Source organism: Cyprinodon tularosa, unplaced genomic scaffold (assembly GCF_016077235.1).
Source record: "Cyprinodon tularosa strain WSP-4 unplaced genomic scaffold, ASM1607723v1 ctg355, whole genome shotgun sequence".
Classification (NCBI taxonomy): domain Eukaryota; kingdom Metazoa; phylum Chordata; class Actinopteri; order Cyprinodontiformes; family Cyprinodontidae; genus Cyprinodon; species Cyprinodon tularosa.
The window spans coordinates 1,271,232-1,286,258 of NW_024039069.1; the positions used below are offsets into that span (position 1 = coordinate 1,271,232).

The 15,027-nt window shown below is 39.1% G+C and overlaps 1 protein-coding gene across 3 annotated transcripts; it reads left to right on the forward strand.

Annotated features, from left to right (window-relative positions):
- The first annotated feature begins 1,154 nt into the window (after positions 1-1,154).
- On the forward strand, positions 1,155-13,120 carry g3bp1 (GTPase activating protein (SH3 domain) binding protein 1). Of its 3 annotated transcripts, none has more exons than XM_038295407.1 (12): positions 1,155-1,313; positions 7,313-7,429; positions 7,521-7,602; positions 7,789-7,962; positions 8,054-8,144; positions 9,232-9,322; positions 9,557-9,806; positions 11,401-11,505; positions 12,006-12,126; positions 12,213-12,338; positions 12,547-12,656; positions 12,733-13,120. In XM_038295407.1, exons 2-12 carry the CDS (start codon positions 7,335-7,337, stop codon positions 12,979-12,981), a joined length of 1,494 nt encoding a protein of 497 aa, XP_038151335.1. In that variant the 5' UTR covers positions 1,155-1,313; positions 7,313-7,334; the 3' UTR covers positions 12,982-13,120. The 3 variants fall into 3 exon arrangements, with proteins under 3 accessions (XP_038151335.1, XP_038151338.1, XP_038151337.1); XM_038295410.1 differs by having other exon boundaries at positions 12,006-12,120; XM_038295409.1 differs by having other exon boundaries at positions 1,163-1,313; positions 7,310-7,429.
- The last annotated feature ends 1,907 nt before the right edge of the window (positions 13,121-15,027 follow it).

Genomic DNA, 15,027 nt, shown 5'->3' on the forward strand with positions numbered 1-15,027 from the left:
TCTGCACCAACAACACCATGTCAAATTCCTTGTAAGTGCAAACCTACTTGGTAATAAACTTGATTCTGATTCTGGATGAACCTACTGCTCTAAATCCCACTGATGATTGGTGCAAGACTTGACTGTTCAAATAATTCCTTCCCAAAAGACTTGTCCTCTGGTCTTTCTTTAATCCTCTGCTCTCTATAGCAGCTTCTGTTATTCAAGCAAAATAGATCAAATAAGAAATATATATAATTAAATTGTAATATTGGTCATCAATATTAAAAATACAGACTAACAAGATGTATGTCAACGATATGAAATAGGCTACTTAAAAAAAAAAAAAACAGGATGTGTTTTTTGGCTGTAGGGATCTCATGTTCATAAACTCTGTATACTGCCTTATAAGGTTAAGGTTCTGTGAGACTCTGCTCCAGCATTCTTTACTTTGTGTGCTTTATTTCATTTTGGTCCCCTGAGAGACAGCAGAGGGAGAGCTGGAGCACCCAGTTACCATCCGCACCCGCTAATCCAGACTCCAGCGTTAGGAATGTGAAACAACCTCTGGAGCTCTTCCATAATCATGCGGTGCCTCCTCTCTGCCACAGCAGGAACAGAAAAACAACCCCTCAATTCCCACAGATCCTCTTGGGGATTTATTTCCTGACTTTGACTGGGCCATTACAGAAATAAATAACCTTTGATCTGAAGGTTTTGGAGGTGCCAAGGCCAGTCCTTCAGTTCTAGATCATTAAACATTTGGATGCATCCCTGCTTTAACAAAGGATGGATTTCTTTATATCTTTTATATTTATTTTGATCAATTTATAAAAAAAACCCCAATCAAATTTATAAGACTTTAGGATTAAATAAATAAATTAATAAATTAACTTTAGGAGTTAACACTCAGTGCTATTCGTAGTGTTTGTACAAAGATGCGGCGTGCGTTTATGTAGTACTTCTGTCGCCCCCAAGCGATAAAAACCCGCAGTACACCACCACGCAACAATTTCAGTGTATGCTATTTCTTAAAACCATCGCACCTTCAGCCTCCCGTCTTTATTGGCTGAGAGCTGCGGAGATGGCTCTGGATTGGCTCTGTGTAACGTCACTTCTCCGCTCCTCTTAAGCGATTGGTTGTCAAGCCTCAGCTCTGAATTCCATTGGCTAGAAACGTTTCAAGAGGCGGAATCTTGCCTTTAGTGCGGAGGAGAGACCGGTATTCGGGTACTCTGGCACGTTGAGAAGCCGTTAGGTGTCTGCCAGCCGTTACGGCAATTCAATAACTCCACCGATTGAACAGTAATCGTTTTAACACAATTGACCAGTCGGTAAGTTGTTTCCATGTAGAATATGTGTATGTCTAATGCCAAAAAGCTCACATTTGTTCTCTCATTGTGATTATTTAACGTGTTTTATCTACAGGGCTCTGTCTAAACCCTGGTTTTCAGATGGTTGTTGCTATGTATTCATGCAGTAATTAGACTGTCTTTTTAAAATACTCTGTATTGGCAGTGTCATACGTTTAAAAGAATATAACTAAAAATACTGAAATGTAGATTGGGTGATTTATTCAGAAAATAATGACATTAAAATGCCACTAGTTTCGGTTTGGCTTTCCAGGAAGTAGCCACCGCCCTTAACTAGCTCCTATTTAGCCTTTCAGTCGTGACTCCCACCCCTCCTGTATTCTTGTCCGTGTCCAAGGTTAGATTTAAGATTTTAAGTTTGTTGGGGTCTTTTTCGCCGCTTGCTCGCACCCAGCTAACGGATTAGCTTTGGTCGCCATGAGCAGAGAGCATGGCTGGGGAGGCTGAGAGACACGTGCTGCCGGGGATCCTCCTGTCCCTGCTTTTGGGGGGCCGCAGGCGGCTACAGCTGTCGCCGTTAAGTCCCCCTGGTCAGCGGAGTCCTCTGAGCTAAAGTTAAATCTGGAAGCGTGGACGGCTGTCCCTGCTGTCCGCGTGGGCTCCATGTGTTTAGGCCGGTGCGATCGGCTCCATCACTGCCGGCATGGCGCGGCCTTTGTCTGCGTGCTATACGTGCAGCGATGAGCATTCAGGGGAAAACGTGTTTAAGTCCATATTGAAAAAACAACACAAGCACAGATAAACATCATGGAATTATTAGTGACATGTTGCATGTCCATACGCTTAAGTCTGATCGTGCTTTTTATGGTTTTGAAGGAAGGAAAGGAAGGGGCCCCGCGACCAGCAGGTTGCTTTAGGCTTTGTTGCAGATCCACTGTGAGGAGACTGTTCTGTTACTGACCGATCAGCATAAGTGTTTGCTCTAGATGGTGAACATAAAAACGATTCCTTGTGAGTTAATGGCTGAATGTGTTTCTAGCAATATAAACTGACGAGTTTTCTGATATAAAAAAGGCATCATAGTCGATGATTGCAGTCCATACTTGATTTGAGCGCCGATAATCAGGGTCCCTAACTGAACCCTTGTTGCTACTAATGTTTCAGTTAATGATTAGCTCCACCATCCGCCCATAAGAAGGAAAAAAAGGCAAGTTGTGCATTTGGAAAACCGCTGAAACATGGTAAAGATCCCTTATGCCTTACTGAAACATTGATCTATTTGGACCAAACCGTGGTTCCTGCAGATCCTTAAAAGTCTTAAAAGGGATTAATCTATTAAAATTCCTTGAAGCATTCTTTCATAGGTCTTAAAATTGTCACAAAGTCATAAATAGGATTTTATCTTTGTAATTCATATCAAAAACTAAAATAATTCACAATAATTTTTTGACATTTAACGAACGGCTTAGCTGTAACCATTATTAGTTCCATCCTGACAACCAAACCAATATAAACAATGTTGCAAACAGACCTCGGGGCAATGCTCCAATAACTTTTTATCCGGACAACGTGGGGAAGTTTAAATTCAATTAAAATCTGCTAACCAGCCAAGAGTTTTCTGTATGGCTATAAACATTACCAGGTAATGTATATGAGGAATGGAGTATTTTCAGCAAGAAGGCATTTGAGCTTGGCAGGATGGAAATCAAAGCTCTGGAGTCAGACATGTGAAGAGTGGAAAAACAAAGCGCCAAAATCGAGTTACAGAGAAGCAGCAGCTATTTCTCATTTCTGTTCCACCCTTGTCTCTGCAAGGCCTCTACAGACATTTCCATCGTCGAAAAAGGAACCAGTAGCACCAAATCTCTGGATAATGTTTGGTGGTACTCCTACAATGAAAGCAGAGCTATTATGGACTTTGAGTAGGGATCAAAACAAAGTTTGTGAATTCTATTCATTAGTTGTTAAATACATATCTCTTATTAGTGTGTTTTTTAGCTTTCTTGCTATATGGAATTTTTTTTAATATGGTAAACATTTCTGCTTGGCCAGAAAGTAATGGTTTATGTTAAAATAAGCATCAGGTTAAATTTGACGCAGTTTTTTTTTTGTGTTTCTTGTAAAGTTGGTCTTAAAGTTTTATTTCAAGGGACAAAAGAAGTCTTGAATTTAACATGCTTTATGTTGTAGGAACCCTGCAAACTAAGAAAGAAATGTGCCTTCACCTTATAAAATGTCTTTACCCTCGATTTGTGTTAAATTGCTGCAGAAGTCCAGACTTACCAGAAGTATGGGGCTCCCGTCATGCTGCAGAGATCTAGGATTAGCTGGTGTAGTGTAAATAACATACAGTGATTTGACTTTATGCCGAGTATACACCATGCGGTACATTTGATATTAAATAGCGATCTGTGGGAAATCTCATATTTTCACCACTTTTTGTTGTCCTGATGACTTTCCCTGCAATCTCGCTGAGCTTTTATGGTCCTGGTTAAGGGCCATATAAAATGAAGACAAAGAATAGTGAGTCTAATTCAAAATGGTATCCTTGTAGGAAAAGTCTGGTCAGCAAGGAATGATCAATGGACCATTATCTATACCTACATACCTGGCTACATGTTCGCGGTGATTTAATTGATATAGTGCTTATCACTAAAAATAAAAATACTAACTTTTGTTGTGATTACTGAGTCTCGGAACGGCCATTTTTGCCAAAATATAGTAACACCTGACTGCTGACATCTTCCAGCAGTGACGTCATGGTGTGGTAAGCCAAATGCCATTCTTCCTGTTTTACAAGCAAAATCAATGGGAGCTACTAGACACATCTGCAACCAATGACGATTATTTAAGGTTTTGAGAGGACATCGCTATTGAAATCCGCAAGAGCTATTGTTAAACTGACGATGCCAACATGCATGGCAGTTGGAAGTTGTAATACATCGGGTAAAAGTGGGGAGAAACATTTTTTTTATTTCACCATGGGTTCGTCGGAGTGCCAAGAGGGAGTATTTTCCATCAAGCTTCTGGCCAGAGAAAAAAAGTGTAATATGTAGCCAACATCTTGAAGAAGGATGTTTTAAAAATTACTTGGTTAGTAGCGCATTGAGACACATGCCAGATACTGTACTGGGACTTGCTCAACAACCGATACCTCACTGTGAAGTCACAAACCAGTAGGTGGCAGTAGTGTTCTTTGACAAAGATTTTTCTAGGAACTGGAGAAAATCTGAAGAATAATTTATTGAATTGTTAATTCTGATTGAGGCTGCTGTTTTAGCTTTGAAACTGCTTTTAGTTTCCAGAAAACTGGCATCTCATCCATTTACACCTAATCTAATAAATAACAGACAGAGAGCCTTAAGGCATGCTACTTGAATAATTACCCAGCACTCACTGCAAAGTAGTTCTTTGCTGTTATAGTAAGAGATATATCATGTTACTAATATTCCAAGGCTGGAATTCATTACTCAGAATCTATAAAATACAACATAAAAATGCCTCAGAATACAACTTTTTAAAGAATTTATTAAAACTAGTTAAAGAGGCTTATTCTATGCCTTTCATAGATGTTTATGGGCTTTGTAAACTTTGATTATTCCGTGATGCTTTATACAACATGAGAATAATCGTCCTCTCTGTATGACCTAAAGTCTGTGGTTATATTGTACATCTGGTTTACTTCTAAACTGTGTATGACATTGATCTGGGCCACCAGAGATATTACAATAAATCTGAAAGAAATTGAGAATTCTATAAATATTTTCTTGCTGTTTGACTAGAATATTAACCCACATTTATCAGTGTTGATATTTAGTCTGCTGTAGGGCTGAAACGATTGTAATTAATCGATTATTGAAATAATCGTCAACAAATGTAGCATTTAGCCTGGACAAAAATAATAGACAAGATTAATCGATTTGCAAAATAATCGTTGGTTGCAGCCCTTATCTGAAGCTGTACCTATTCAGTTGTGGTCAATCCTTTGCGTTGTGCTTGTGATCAGAAATCCAAATGTTTTCCTTTTTAATTATTTTAAGCGTTCCACCTTTGGAAGCTGTTGAGCCTCTCCCTTATAGAATTCATCGCTCATTTATTTAATCTTATGAATCATTGTTTTTTTCCATTAAGGACAGTGTTCCTAATTGATTATCATGTTTATATAGTTCGACTCAGCCTGTGTGACACTTAACATATATTAGGCTACTCATTTATCAACAGCTAATAATGCTGAAAAGAATTAGCAGGTTTTTTTTTTTTTTCCCACCAATTATCCGGCTAGGTATTAACTTGCACTGAATGTCAGCCTGAGCTGTAGTTGCTGTTGGCAACTCAAAAGAATGTTGTTCTGTTGAAGCATGTCTCAATTTTCGCTGTCAACCGTCCAGACTGTTATCAGACTGCCTTTGGCTGCTGGTATTATAGGGCGATGCATCGGTTCTTAAAAGGTGAGCAAACTCAAACTGATGCCTTTTCAAATGGAAACATTTGCTCTTTAAATGTCATATTAAAGCTTGTCTGGTGCAACTCTTACAGTATTTGGCATTCTGATGTTAGAAAAAGACGGTGGTCAAAAAGTAACGTTCCCAGTAAAGCTTTTTGTACAGATTTGGCCTTTTCTGTTGTCACTGTGGTGAGGCGTACAGAGACCAACGAAAGCAGCAGAATCCAATGAAACATTTAGTCAAAGTTGAGCTCTCATCTTCAAAAAGTGTTTTTCATTTTATCCATGGACAAGAAACTCCAGCTGCGGTTTATTAGATTGGCTCTATTATTGTTGGATTATTGGATCCAGTAAAATATGAAACTTTCGGAATCTGGTTAATGTGTGGTACAGCATAATGCTCAGATAGCAGATGTGATCGATGTCGCCTTGCACCTGTCTCATAGCAGGAGATGTTGAAAGTCTCTTCTATATGTGTTACTTTTAACAACATCAATTTCACAATTTATAACTATAATCGATTTTAAACAAGAGTGATAGAAACACAGTACAATCTAAAAGTTGTATATCATGCTTTAAGTATTTCAAAGTCAACTACAGGCATATGTACGATGAGATCTAGCCTTTTGCACTACGGGGTAACAGTTTATTGTGGAATATGGTTTTCTTTGGATGTTTTTCCACCTGAGGAGTAAGACCCCCCCAGAAAGGCACTGCATCATCAGTCTAAATTTTTTTTTTTTTTTTTGACGGAAATTGTTGTTTATGCCATACTTCCAGCAAGATAAGTAACTGTACAGTTGATCTTTTAATGGAGGGATCCCAGCTTTTGCCACTAGCCCAAAAGGGAACTCTTAAATCAGGACAGTAGTGGGTCAGGTGCTGCATGATTATGTGAAATGGGTTTAGTTTTAGTCGATCTATTTAACTCTGGAAATGACTTCTGGGAATGGAGGAGCTCTGTTGGAACAAGATCCAAAACGAGTCATAAGCTGCATTACAGTTTGAATATTGATGTGAATGCAACCTAGCTTTGAGTATTGGCATGGGTGTTGTGATACGATGCGTGTTGTGATACTTTGGTCACAATGCAATGATATCACCTTATTGTGGTTTTTCCCAGCTATCAAAATTAAATGTATAGATAAAAAGCAAGTGCTGTGTGTGTTCATCAGCAGATGTTGATCATTTAATAATTTTAGTATCCATGTTATTTGGGGTTTGAGTTTGTCCACATCTTCCACTGTGACTGCCTGAACTACAGCCACACAGTAAAAGGGCTGCACAGCGCCATCTGGCATAGTGGCAGTGCAGTCCATTTCCCCTCATTGTTTTGGGTAAAAATGTTTTTTTTAATCACTATTTTGAGCTTTAGGGCTGATATTATAGCACACTGCTGAAAAATTACGATTTATCACAAAGCAAAACATTTTTAAAGATTTTTACAGATTTATATGAACAGTCTCATGGAGCCTGATTAAGGTGCAAATTCACTGATTTGACAAACTCCTTTTCTTTTGATTTATTTTAAAATAATCTGCCACTTTAATTGAGATCACCCTCTTTTGCCCAGCAGAGATTTCCAGTCGACCAAAGAAATGGTGATGGAGAAGCCAAGTGCCCAGCTGGTCGGGCGAGAGTTTGTCCGACAGTATTACACACTCCTGAATCAGGCCCCTGACTACCTGCACAGGTAAAGAGATCAGTTGTTGCTTTTTGATCAGACATGAATTCCTCTGACTTATTTAAAATTGAATGAGTTGTTAAAATGCGTCTCTTTTCAGGTTTTATGGAAAGAACTCCTCATATGTGCATGGCGGCTTGGACAGCAACGGGAAACCACTAGAGGCTGTTTACGGACAAGCTGTAAGCAGTAGACATCATACTAGATCCAAGCTACCTCATTTTCTGCTATCCTATATTCTTTCACTGCTCTGGTCTGTTAGAGATCCAAGTTCTGATCCTTTCTTCTCTTTGTCGTTTAGAAAAAATACTGTAAATGTCTTTGCTACTAAAGAGGCATTTTTTTTATTGGACTCTTCTCTTTTTCAGGAGATCCATAAGAGGGTGATGGCTCTGAGTTTCCGGGATTGTCACACCAAGATCCGACATGTGGATGCCCACGCCACCCTGAATGAAGGCGTGGTTGTCCAGGTGATGGGCGAACTCTCAAACAACATGCAACCCATGAGGAAGTTCATGCAGACCTTTGTTCTTGCTCCTGAGGTTGGTGTTTACACATTCCACATTGTGTGGCGTATAAAAAATCTTTAAGATTTCAGTTATTTTATATATATATATATTTTTTATGTTTTAGGGTACAGTTGCAAATAAATTCTATGTCCACAATGATGTTTTCCGCTACCAAGATGAGGTGTTTGGTGACTCTGACTCTGAACCTCCAGAAGGTAAAATGATTTTTCTTATGGCTGCTCCAGTCTTTTTAATTTCCTACACAATACAGATATTGACCTGAAACCATATTAGCATTAATCATAACAGCTTTTCTAACTTATTTTATACTGTACTCAACAACAAAGGGTATTGGAACAACTGATCCATGTAAATTTAACCAATGAGTTACAGAAAACTTAAAAGGAAGCAGAGTTTTAATCAACATCAAAATATTGGAGAATTTAAATGCTGTAACATCAGTTTTTTGGCTAATATTAGCCAGTATGTTGCTGCTTCATATACTGTTGCCAAATGCGTAATGCATGTTAAAATTTTATATCTATTGATAAGAATCTAAACCTGCTTGACAGGTTACTAAAATGAAGATGTGGCTAAATAATTGAGGCTCATTTTCATGAATTTCTTTGAGTGCAACGTTGCATTGAGGCAATCCACCTGTTTCACTGCTCAGGTGTTCTGGTGACAATAGATTCCAGAACCCCTTTAGCTTTAGATTAGGTCTGCTTCCTGGTCAGTCAACTATTGTAAAATCAAAAAATGATTAGTAATTTTCCTAGTACTGGGCAGTGGAGATTGGTGTCAAATCCTGGTACCAAAACAGCTCTGGTGTCATGTTGGACAGTCCTCGAGGACTGAAAAGCTCTGGCCTTTTTAACCATATTCTTAAACGTCATATTAGGCCGGGCGTACACTGTGCAATTTTGGGGGCGATTTTCCGGGCATGCAAGAATCTTTCCATCGGGCCGACTTTCAGCCTGATCGTGAGTCGTTTCGTGTACAGGGGGTTACGAGGGGCGATCAGCCTCTCACAATCACCTCCCGAACAGGAATTGTACGGTCGTGAGAAAATCGCTCAGGGCGCATGCGCAAAGAAGGATTCTTCTTTTTATTCTTCCTCACAGATGTAAACACAGAAGCATGGCGGGGGTGTAATGAGTGAAATGCAATTCTGTCTGTAAAATTGACAGACAATAGTTGCCACGTTCGCTCAGCCGTGTCTTTTTTTCCAAATACGTGCCTCTTTATGTCTCAGGTGAATTGTAGTAGTTGGTAAATATTACATCTTCATCATTTTTCCAGAGTCGGAAGATGAGGTAGAGGAGCTGGAGAGGGTCCCTTCCCCTGATGTGGCCCCTGAGGAGTCTGCCCCCTTCTATGACCCAACAGCTTGGTATGATGTTCCCTGTTTTTAGTGTTATAGTCAAGCTCTGAAGTGTACACCTGGTTTTTTGATGGTCGCTCAGCTGAGGTTATAGTTTGCTTTGTTTGCAACTTGTTGTAATATGTTTGATAAGAAAACATGTCCCTGTTGCTGATTTTATAAATATTAAGCTAAACAAAATGCTGGTTTTAAATGTGTAATTTCTGTATCCCAATATCTAAATATTCTCGATTTTCTTTTCAGTTCAGGACCAGCGGCTCCTGGTGATGTAGAGGAAGAACCTGCAGTAAGCCCAGAACCAGAGCATGAGGTGGAGAAGGAGGTGGAGGCAGCTGAGGTGGAGCTGAAAGCAGAGGCCATGCTGGAGACGCAAACAGAAAGCCTCACAATCGAAGATCAGACGGAGAAAAGTCCCTCTACAGTCGCTCCCCCCTCCACAGAACCCGCCACAGCGCCAGCTGACACGGCTCCATCTGCTCCAGAGGAAAACCGGGTAGGTGTCACCAGTGTTGTTTTTGACAACCGTCTTAGTCTTAGCTTTCAGGATAAAAACAATTATTAGACTTTGTCGCATTTTAGTTAATATATGTTATGGGTTTTAGTCGACTGAAACTTAAAAAGATTTTAGTTTATTTTAAGTCAGTTTTATGTTGTGAAAAAGTTAACCTTTACAATTTTGAATAACCATATTTTTTACCAGACTGACAGCTGTAGCCTAGATGCTACAATTGCTGGGTATAGAATACTGCCATGCAGTTAATCTTTGCTGCTGGGTAGAAAACCTTGATTTAAAGAATTCCAATAAACTTTTTTATGAATTAATGCTCTACTTTATAAAAAAAAGTGTCTCACTAAAGCTGTGAAAATATCTAGTTTAGCACATCATATTGGTTACTATAGCAGGCAGACAAGCTAATATAATGCAAAATAAAGGAATGGTTTTAGAAATGCAATGTTTCCATCATAAAGCAAACACCTCCTGATCTACTATGAATTATGCATTAAACACAGATCAATAAAATCTTTATTACTCCAAAAAAAGCAAAGAACTAAAGTATTATTCTTTCTACTTAGGAAATTTTAGCTTTATTTCTGAGAATTTGCCTCGCTGCTCGGGGGTCAAAGTAGATTGAAATTCACAGGGTTATGATATAAAGAAATAAAGACAGAACCTACATAATTGCCTTGTAATGCCATAGCAATCTAGACCTAAATTGAATGAATATGCTACTAAAAAGTAAAATTTAAAGGAAACATAGAAAATGTTTTAGCTACAAAACAAGGAAACATTTACATCATATTTATATAGATGTGAACGAGAGAGAAATATTCAAAGATCTATGTACCTTCTCTGGATCTTTATTAAAAAATAAACAGAATGCAATGAAACATTTTATTTGAATATAATTCAGGTATTCCTTTTGGTAGAAATTAAAGAATGTTTAGTATCACCTCTTGTAAGCTGGAAGAAATAAAATATTGATAGTAAAGGGATTATTTATGCTTGGCAGAGGATGATCAGCCCCATATAGTTTAATATCGAGAGCTGGAAGAGCCATACTGCTGAGAGCGAACCAGCAGTGTGGAGCGTGAAGCGCAGACTCAGAAAAATGCATTTCTGCACAAGCACAGATGGAAGATCAGATCAGAGTTCAGCGCACTGTACTGGGCCATTCTGGGTTATTTTCTCAGACCCTGCCATTCCTGCCATGATCCATATGTGCTCCTGCAGCATGTGCAATGCTGCGTCAGGATCATACAACACGCAGCAGCACGGATGAAGCAGATTACAGCATGATGATATGCAGTTTAAATGTCTGACTGACGACCCGCTAATTTTTATTTAGTCTTGTCTCATTGACGAAAACTCAAACCTATGTTTTAGTTATTAAAGATCCATGTTTAGCAATTTTTGTTATCGTCATGACTAAAAGGAGGGTTAACGAAATTATTTCGTCATCCTTACCTTTAACGAAAACAACACTGGGTGTGTTATGGTAAGACCATAAGAAATGGTCTCTGAACTGAAAACAAAACAAAACATTTATTTTTAATTTGTTATTTAATTTTATTTTTCCCCATGACAGCCGTTCTCTTGGGCATCAGTTACCAGTAAGAACCTCCCTCCAAGTGGTGCTGTCCCAGTCTCAGGCTTCTCCCAACATATTGCAAAGGCTCCTCCTGCAGCTCAGGTATGCTTAAGGTCCTCCTTACTCTGTCTGATTGATATTATAGAAACAGCATTTTACTTTTCTATCAGACTCTTTATTTTCCTTAATTTCTTTAAATCAGAATACCCATGTAGTTGACAGTCAGTTTTATGCATACATTGTTTAGAAACAATACAATTTTGGAAAATATAATTTTTTTGTTTGTACATTTCTTAAGTTATTACATGGTCTAAATATTTTTTATTTTTTTGAGTCGGCAGTCTTCAAATGTAGTGGAATGTGAAGAGCAAGCAGAATAGCATTTAGCTGCCTGCTGTTCAGCTTTCTGTCTAGCTTCAAATAATTGATTCAGACCTTTAAGACTTTTGTTTTGTTGTTTTTATGTATAAATAAAATCAATTTTCTTAAATGATTAAATCCTGGTAAAGATTTTTTTTGAATAAAAGGCCTATACAGTTGAAAAAAGATAGAAAATCGCTTTTCCTTTGTTTATTTCTGATATAAAATCTGTTTTACTGCAGCCAAGAGTGGAGGTTAAGTCTGAGACACAGACGGCACAGAGACCACAGAGAGACCAGAGGCCGAGAGAACAGAGGCCTGGGGGTCCTCCGTCCACCAACAGAGGGCCAAGGCCAGGTACAGGCAAGCTGAGCCTCCAAAAAAAGAACTTATGGATTATATTCAACTTTCCTCTTCTGAAGTAATAAATATCACTCTTTTTTTTTTAGTTCGAGAAGGTGAGCCGGGTGAGTTGGAGGGTCGCAGGATGGTTCGGTACCCAGATGCCCACCAGCTGTTTGTGGGTAACGTTCCTCATGATGTGGACAAGACGGAACTGAAAGAGTTCTTTGAACGTAAGTTGGAGTGAAGTCTAACCGTAACAGTGGGTATTCAGTAGGTTTAAGGGTCTTAACTTTTCCATGTCTTTGAGACACTGGGGTGGTTCATTCTGCAGAAATGACTGTAAATAGTGTTTAAATTCTGGCCCCAAAAACTGAAGCATATTAACAATAAAATAGATTTGTGGGTTAAGGAGGTAAAATGTGGTCTGTCTTTTTGCAGAATATGGAAATGTCCTGGAGTTGCGGATCAACAGCGGAGGAAAGCTCCCAAACTTTGGCTTTGTGGTCTTTGATGATTCTGAACCTGTACAGAAGATCCTCAGCAACCGGGTAAGAACAACTTATTTGTTTTTGTTGACTTCAGGCTACTGAATATTTTTGGATTATAATCTGTTGTCTCTTTCAGCCCATCAAGTTCAGAGGAGACATCCGTCTGAATGTGGAGGAGAAGAAAACCCGGTCGGCCAGAGAGGGTGACAGGCGAGATGTAAGGCCCCGTGGTCCAGGTGGCCCCGGTGGTCCGAGAGAGCGAATAGGAGGTGGCGGGGGACCCAGGGGCCCCCCTGTTCGCGGCGGCATGTCACAGAAACCCAGCTTTGGTTCTGGACGGGGGGCAGGAGCTGTGGAGGGGCGCTACTCTGCTCCTCGTCAGTGAACCCACCGGAAATAAATTAACCATCTGGATTCAGTCTCTACTGGTTTTTGATTGTTCTGCAACAGGAACTGATTGGAAAAAAAAAGAGATAAATTTACAAAAACAGAGAAACCTCCCTTTACATCTAGGAGAGAAAATCGGCAGGAAATAAGAGTTGGAGTCAATTTGATCTGCTACTCAGATGTTGTCTGACTCATCACTCATTTCTGCATTATTCTGTCTCCTAAATGTTTCCAGTTCATGTTTGGTCAAACTTTCAACATCGGGTCACTTCTGCTGAATTTAAGTAGCAGACTCATCAATCTGTTTGTTCTAAGGACAGCCGCTCCCCTTCCAACACATACGTCCTAAACCTCCCACCACCAGTGTCTGAGCAGTCATGGTATAAACACTCCAGGGGAACATCGTCACTGTTAATGGGGGGAGGAGACTGCTGGATTTTACAGGAGTGCTGATGCAAACGACTATTAGCATTTCTACACTAGTAGTTTTGAAGTGTTTTTAAGTTCTTTGTATTTTTGTTTTCTACCCTGCCAAAAGATGTCTTTTTCTTTTGTTCTGATCGTTTGGAAAAAAACTAATGAAACCATAACTGCTGTCTGCATTCTCTCCTGAAGCTGAGCGGCTCCTCTTGTGAACAGCTGTTTCCTCCCATCATGATGGCCATCCTTCCTATATCCAGAAGACAAAAGCAGCTTCTCTTCAGATCAGCCCCAGATTTATTTTTTTTGTTCTTTTCACACATTTTACCTGGACTTTTTGGTCAACTTTTTCATGCTAAACCTGAATTTGTTAAATCAGAACTCAAACAGATGAAAAAGGGTAAATATTACTTGAATTGGGGCTTTGTAAACCCAGAATTTATTTCGCGTTCTCTCCCTGTTTCTTAAAGGAACGTGTACTTTTACTGCTTGGGCAATCCTGTGTATTGCTACCACCGTTTTATCTAGCGTTGGATCTGTCTTTTTATTCTATCAGGTCAAAGAGCTGAAATGTTGTAGTTTATTTTAATATTGTCTGAATAGAGCATGTATCAAATCCTGTCAGACTTGTACTACCGATGCACTTCATTTGTCATCTGAAAAATAAGCTCACATGCCGACGAGAGAACTAAATTAAAAGCGATTTACTGTTTTAAACTGGTCCAGTTTTTATCAGACTCCCTTTTGCAAAGAAATATACTTTTTTTTTATATTCTCACCACTTGCTGCTATTGGTAAGTTCTGGTAATAAAGCCCAGTGAAGACACGGAAGTACTTTTGTCATAAGGATGACAGAATGGTTTCTTTGAACCCTTTACAGATCTAAATCCTGAGGAAAGTAGTTTCTTACATTACCCCTGAAGTGCTCACTTTCTTTAGACCTACAAATGGCCCTAAGTTTTCTAATGCAATTGGCTAGCATTAACTCAGTGTTTTCAAAATGGACTGAAAATTATGCATGGCTTCTTCTAAAAAGATAAATGCATAGCAAATATGGTTATCCAGTGAAAAAAAAATAAATAAATTCCTTCACGTGTTTCTGGCAAGCCAAACTAACTTAAAGGTATAGTGGAGGACGATCTTTTCTGGGTGGATCTTCAAAATAAGTAGTCCTCCTTTCAATCATTCTGGTGATATGATTATGTAAGGCTGCCCTACGTGCTCATCCCCATTTTCACTTCCTAGTGGTGAGTATGACAGTGGGAAAAATTGCACATTTTTGGTTCAATTTGCATGTTTTCTAAGCTATAACAAGGCTTTGTTGGGCTGCTCTATAAGCCTGGAACTCAACGATAATCCAGACGCTTTGAATTGAGAAAGTTTCCTGGATGGGAAGCAAAAACATCTTCAAACTTGGAAAACGAAGTCCAGTGGTTTCTTTTAACTTTTTTGGAGTTTCAATGCAGAAGAGCGTCTGAAAACACAAAACATTGAACCTAGAGGCATATTGGCTACAGCAGCAGAAGACCACACCGGGTTCCCCTCCTGTCAGCTAAGAGCAGGAACCTGGCTACAATTATCAAACAATAGAAGATTGGGGAAAAACACTGAATTTGCAACATTC

Bases quoted from the DNA above. Each gene is read 5' to 3' on its own strand.
- g3bp1 (XM_038295407.1), top strand. From the start codon at position 7,335: ATGGTGATGGAGAAGCCAAGTGCCCAGCTGGTCGGGCGAGAGTTTGTC. The intron at 8,145-9,231 runs GTAAAATGATTT...TCATTTTTCCAG, and splicing joins TGACTCTGAACCTCCAGAAG to AGTCGGAAGATGAGGTAGAG. The intron at 9,323-9,556 runs GTATGATGTTCC...TTTTCTTTTCAG, and splicing joins TTCTATGACCCAACAGCTTG to TTCAGGACCAGCGGCTCCTG.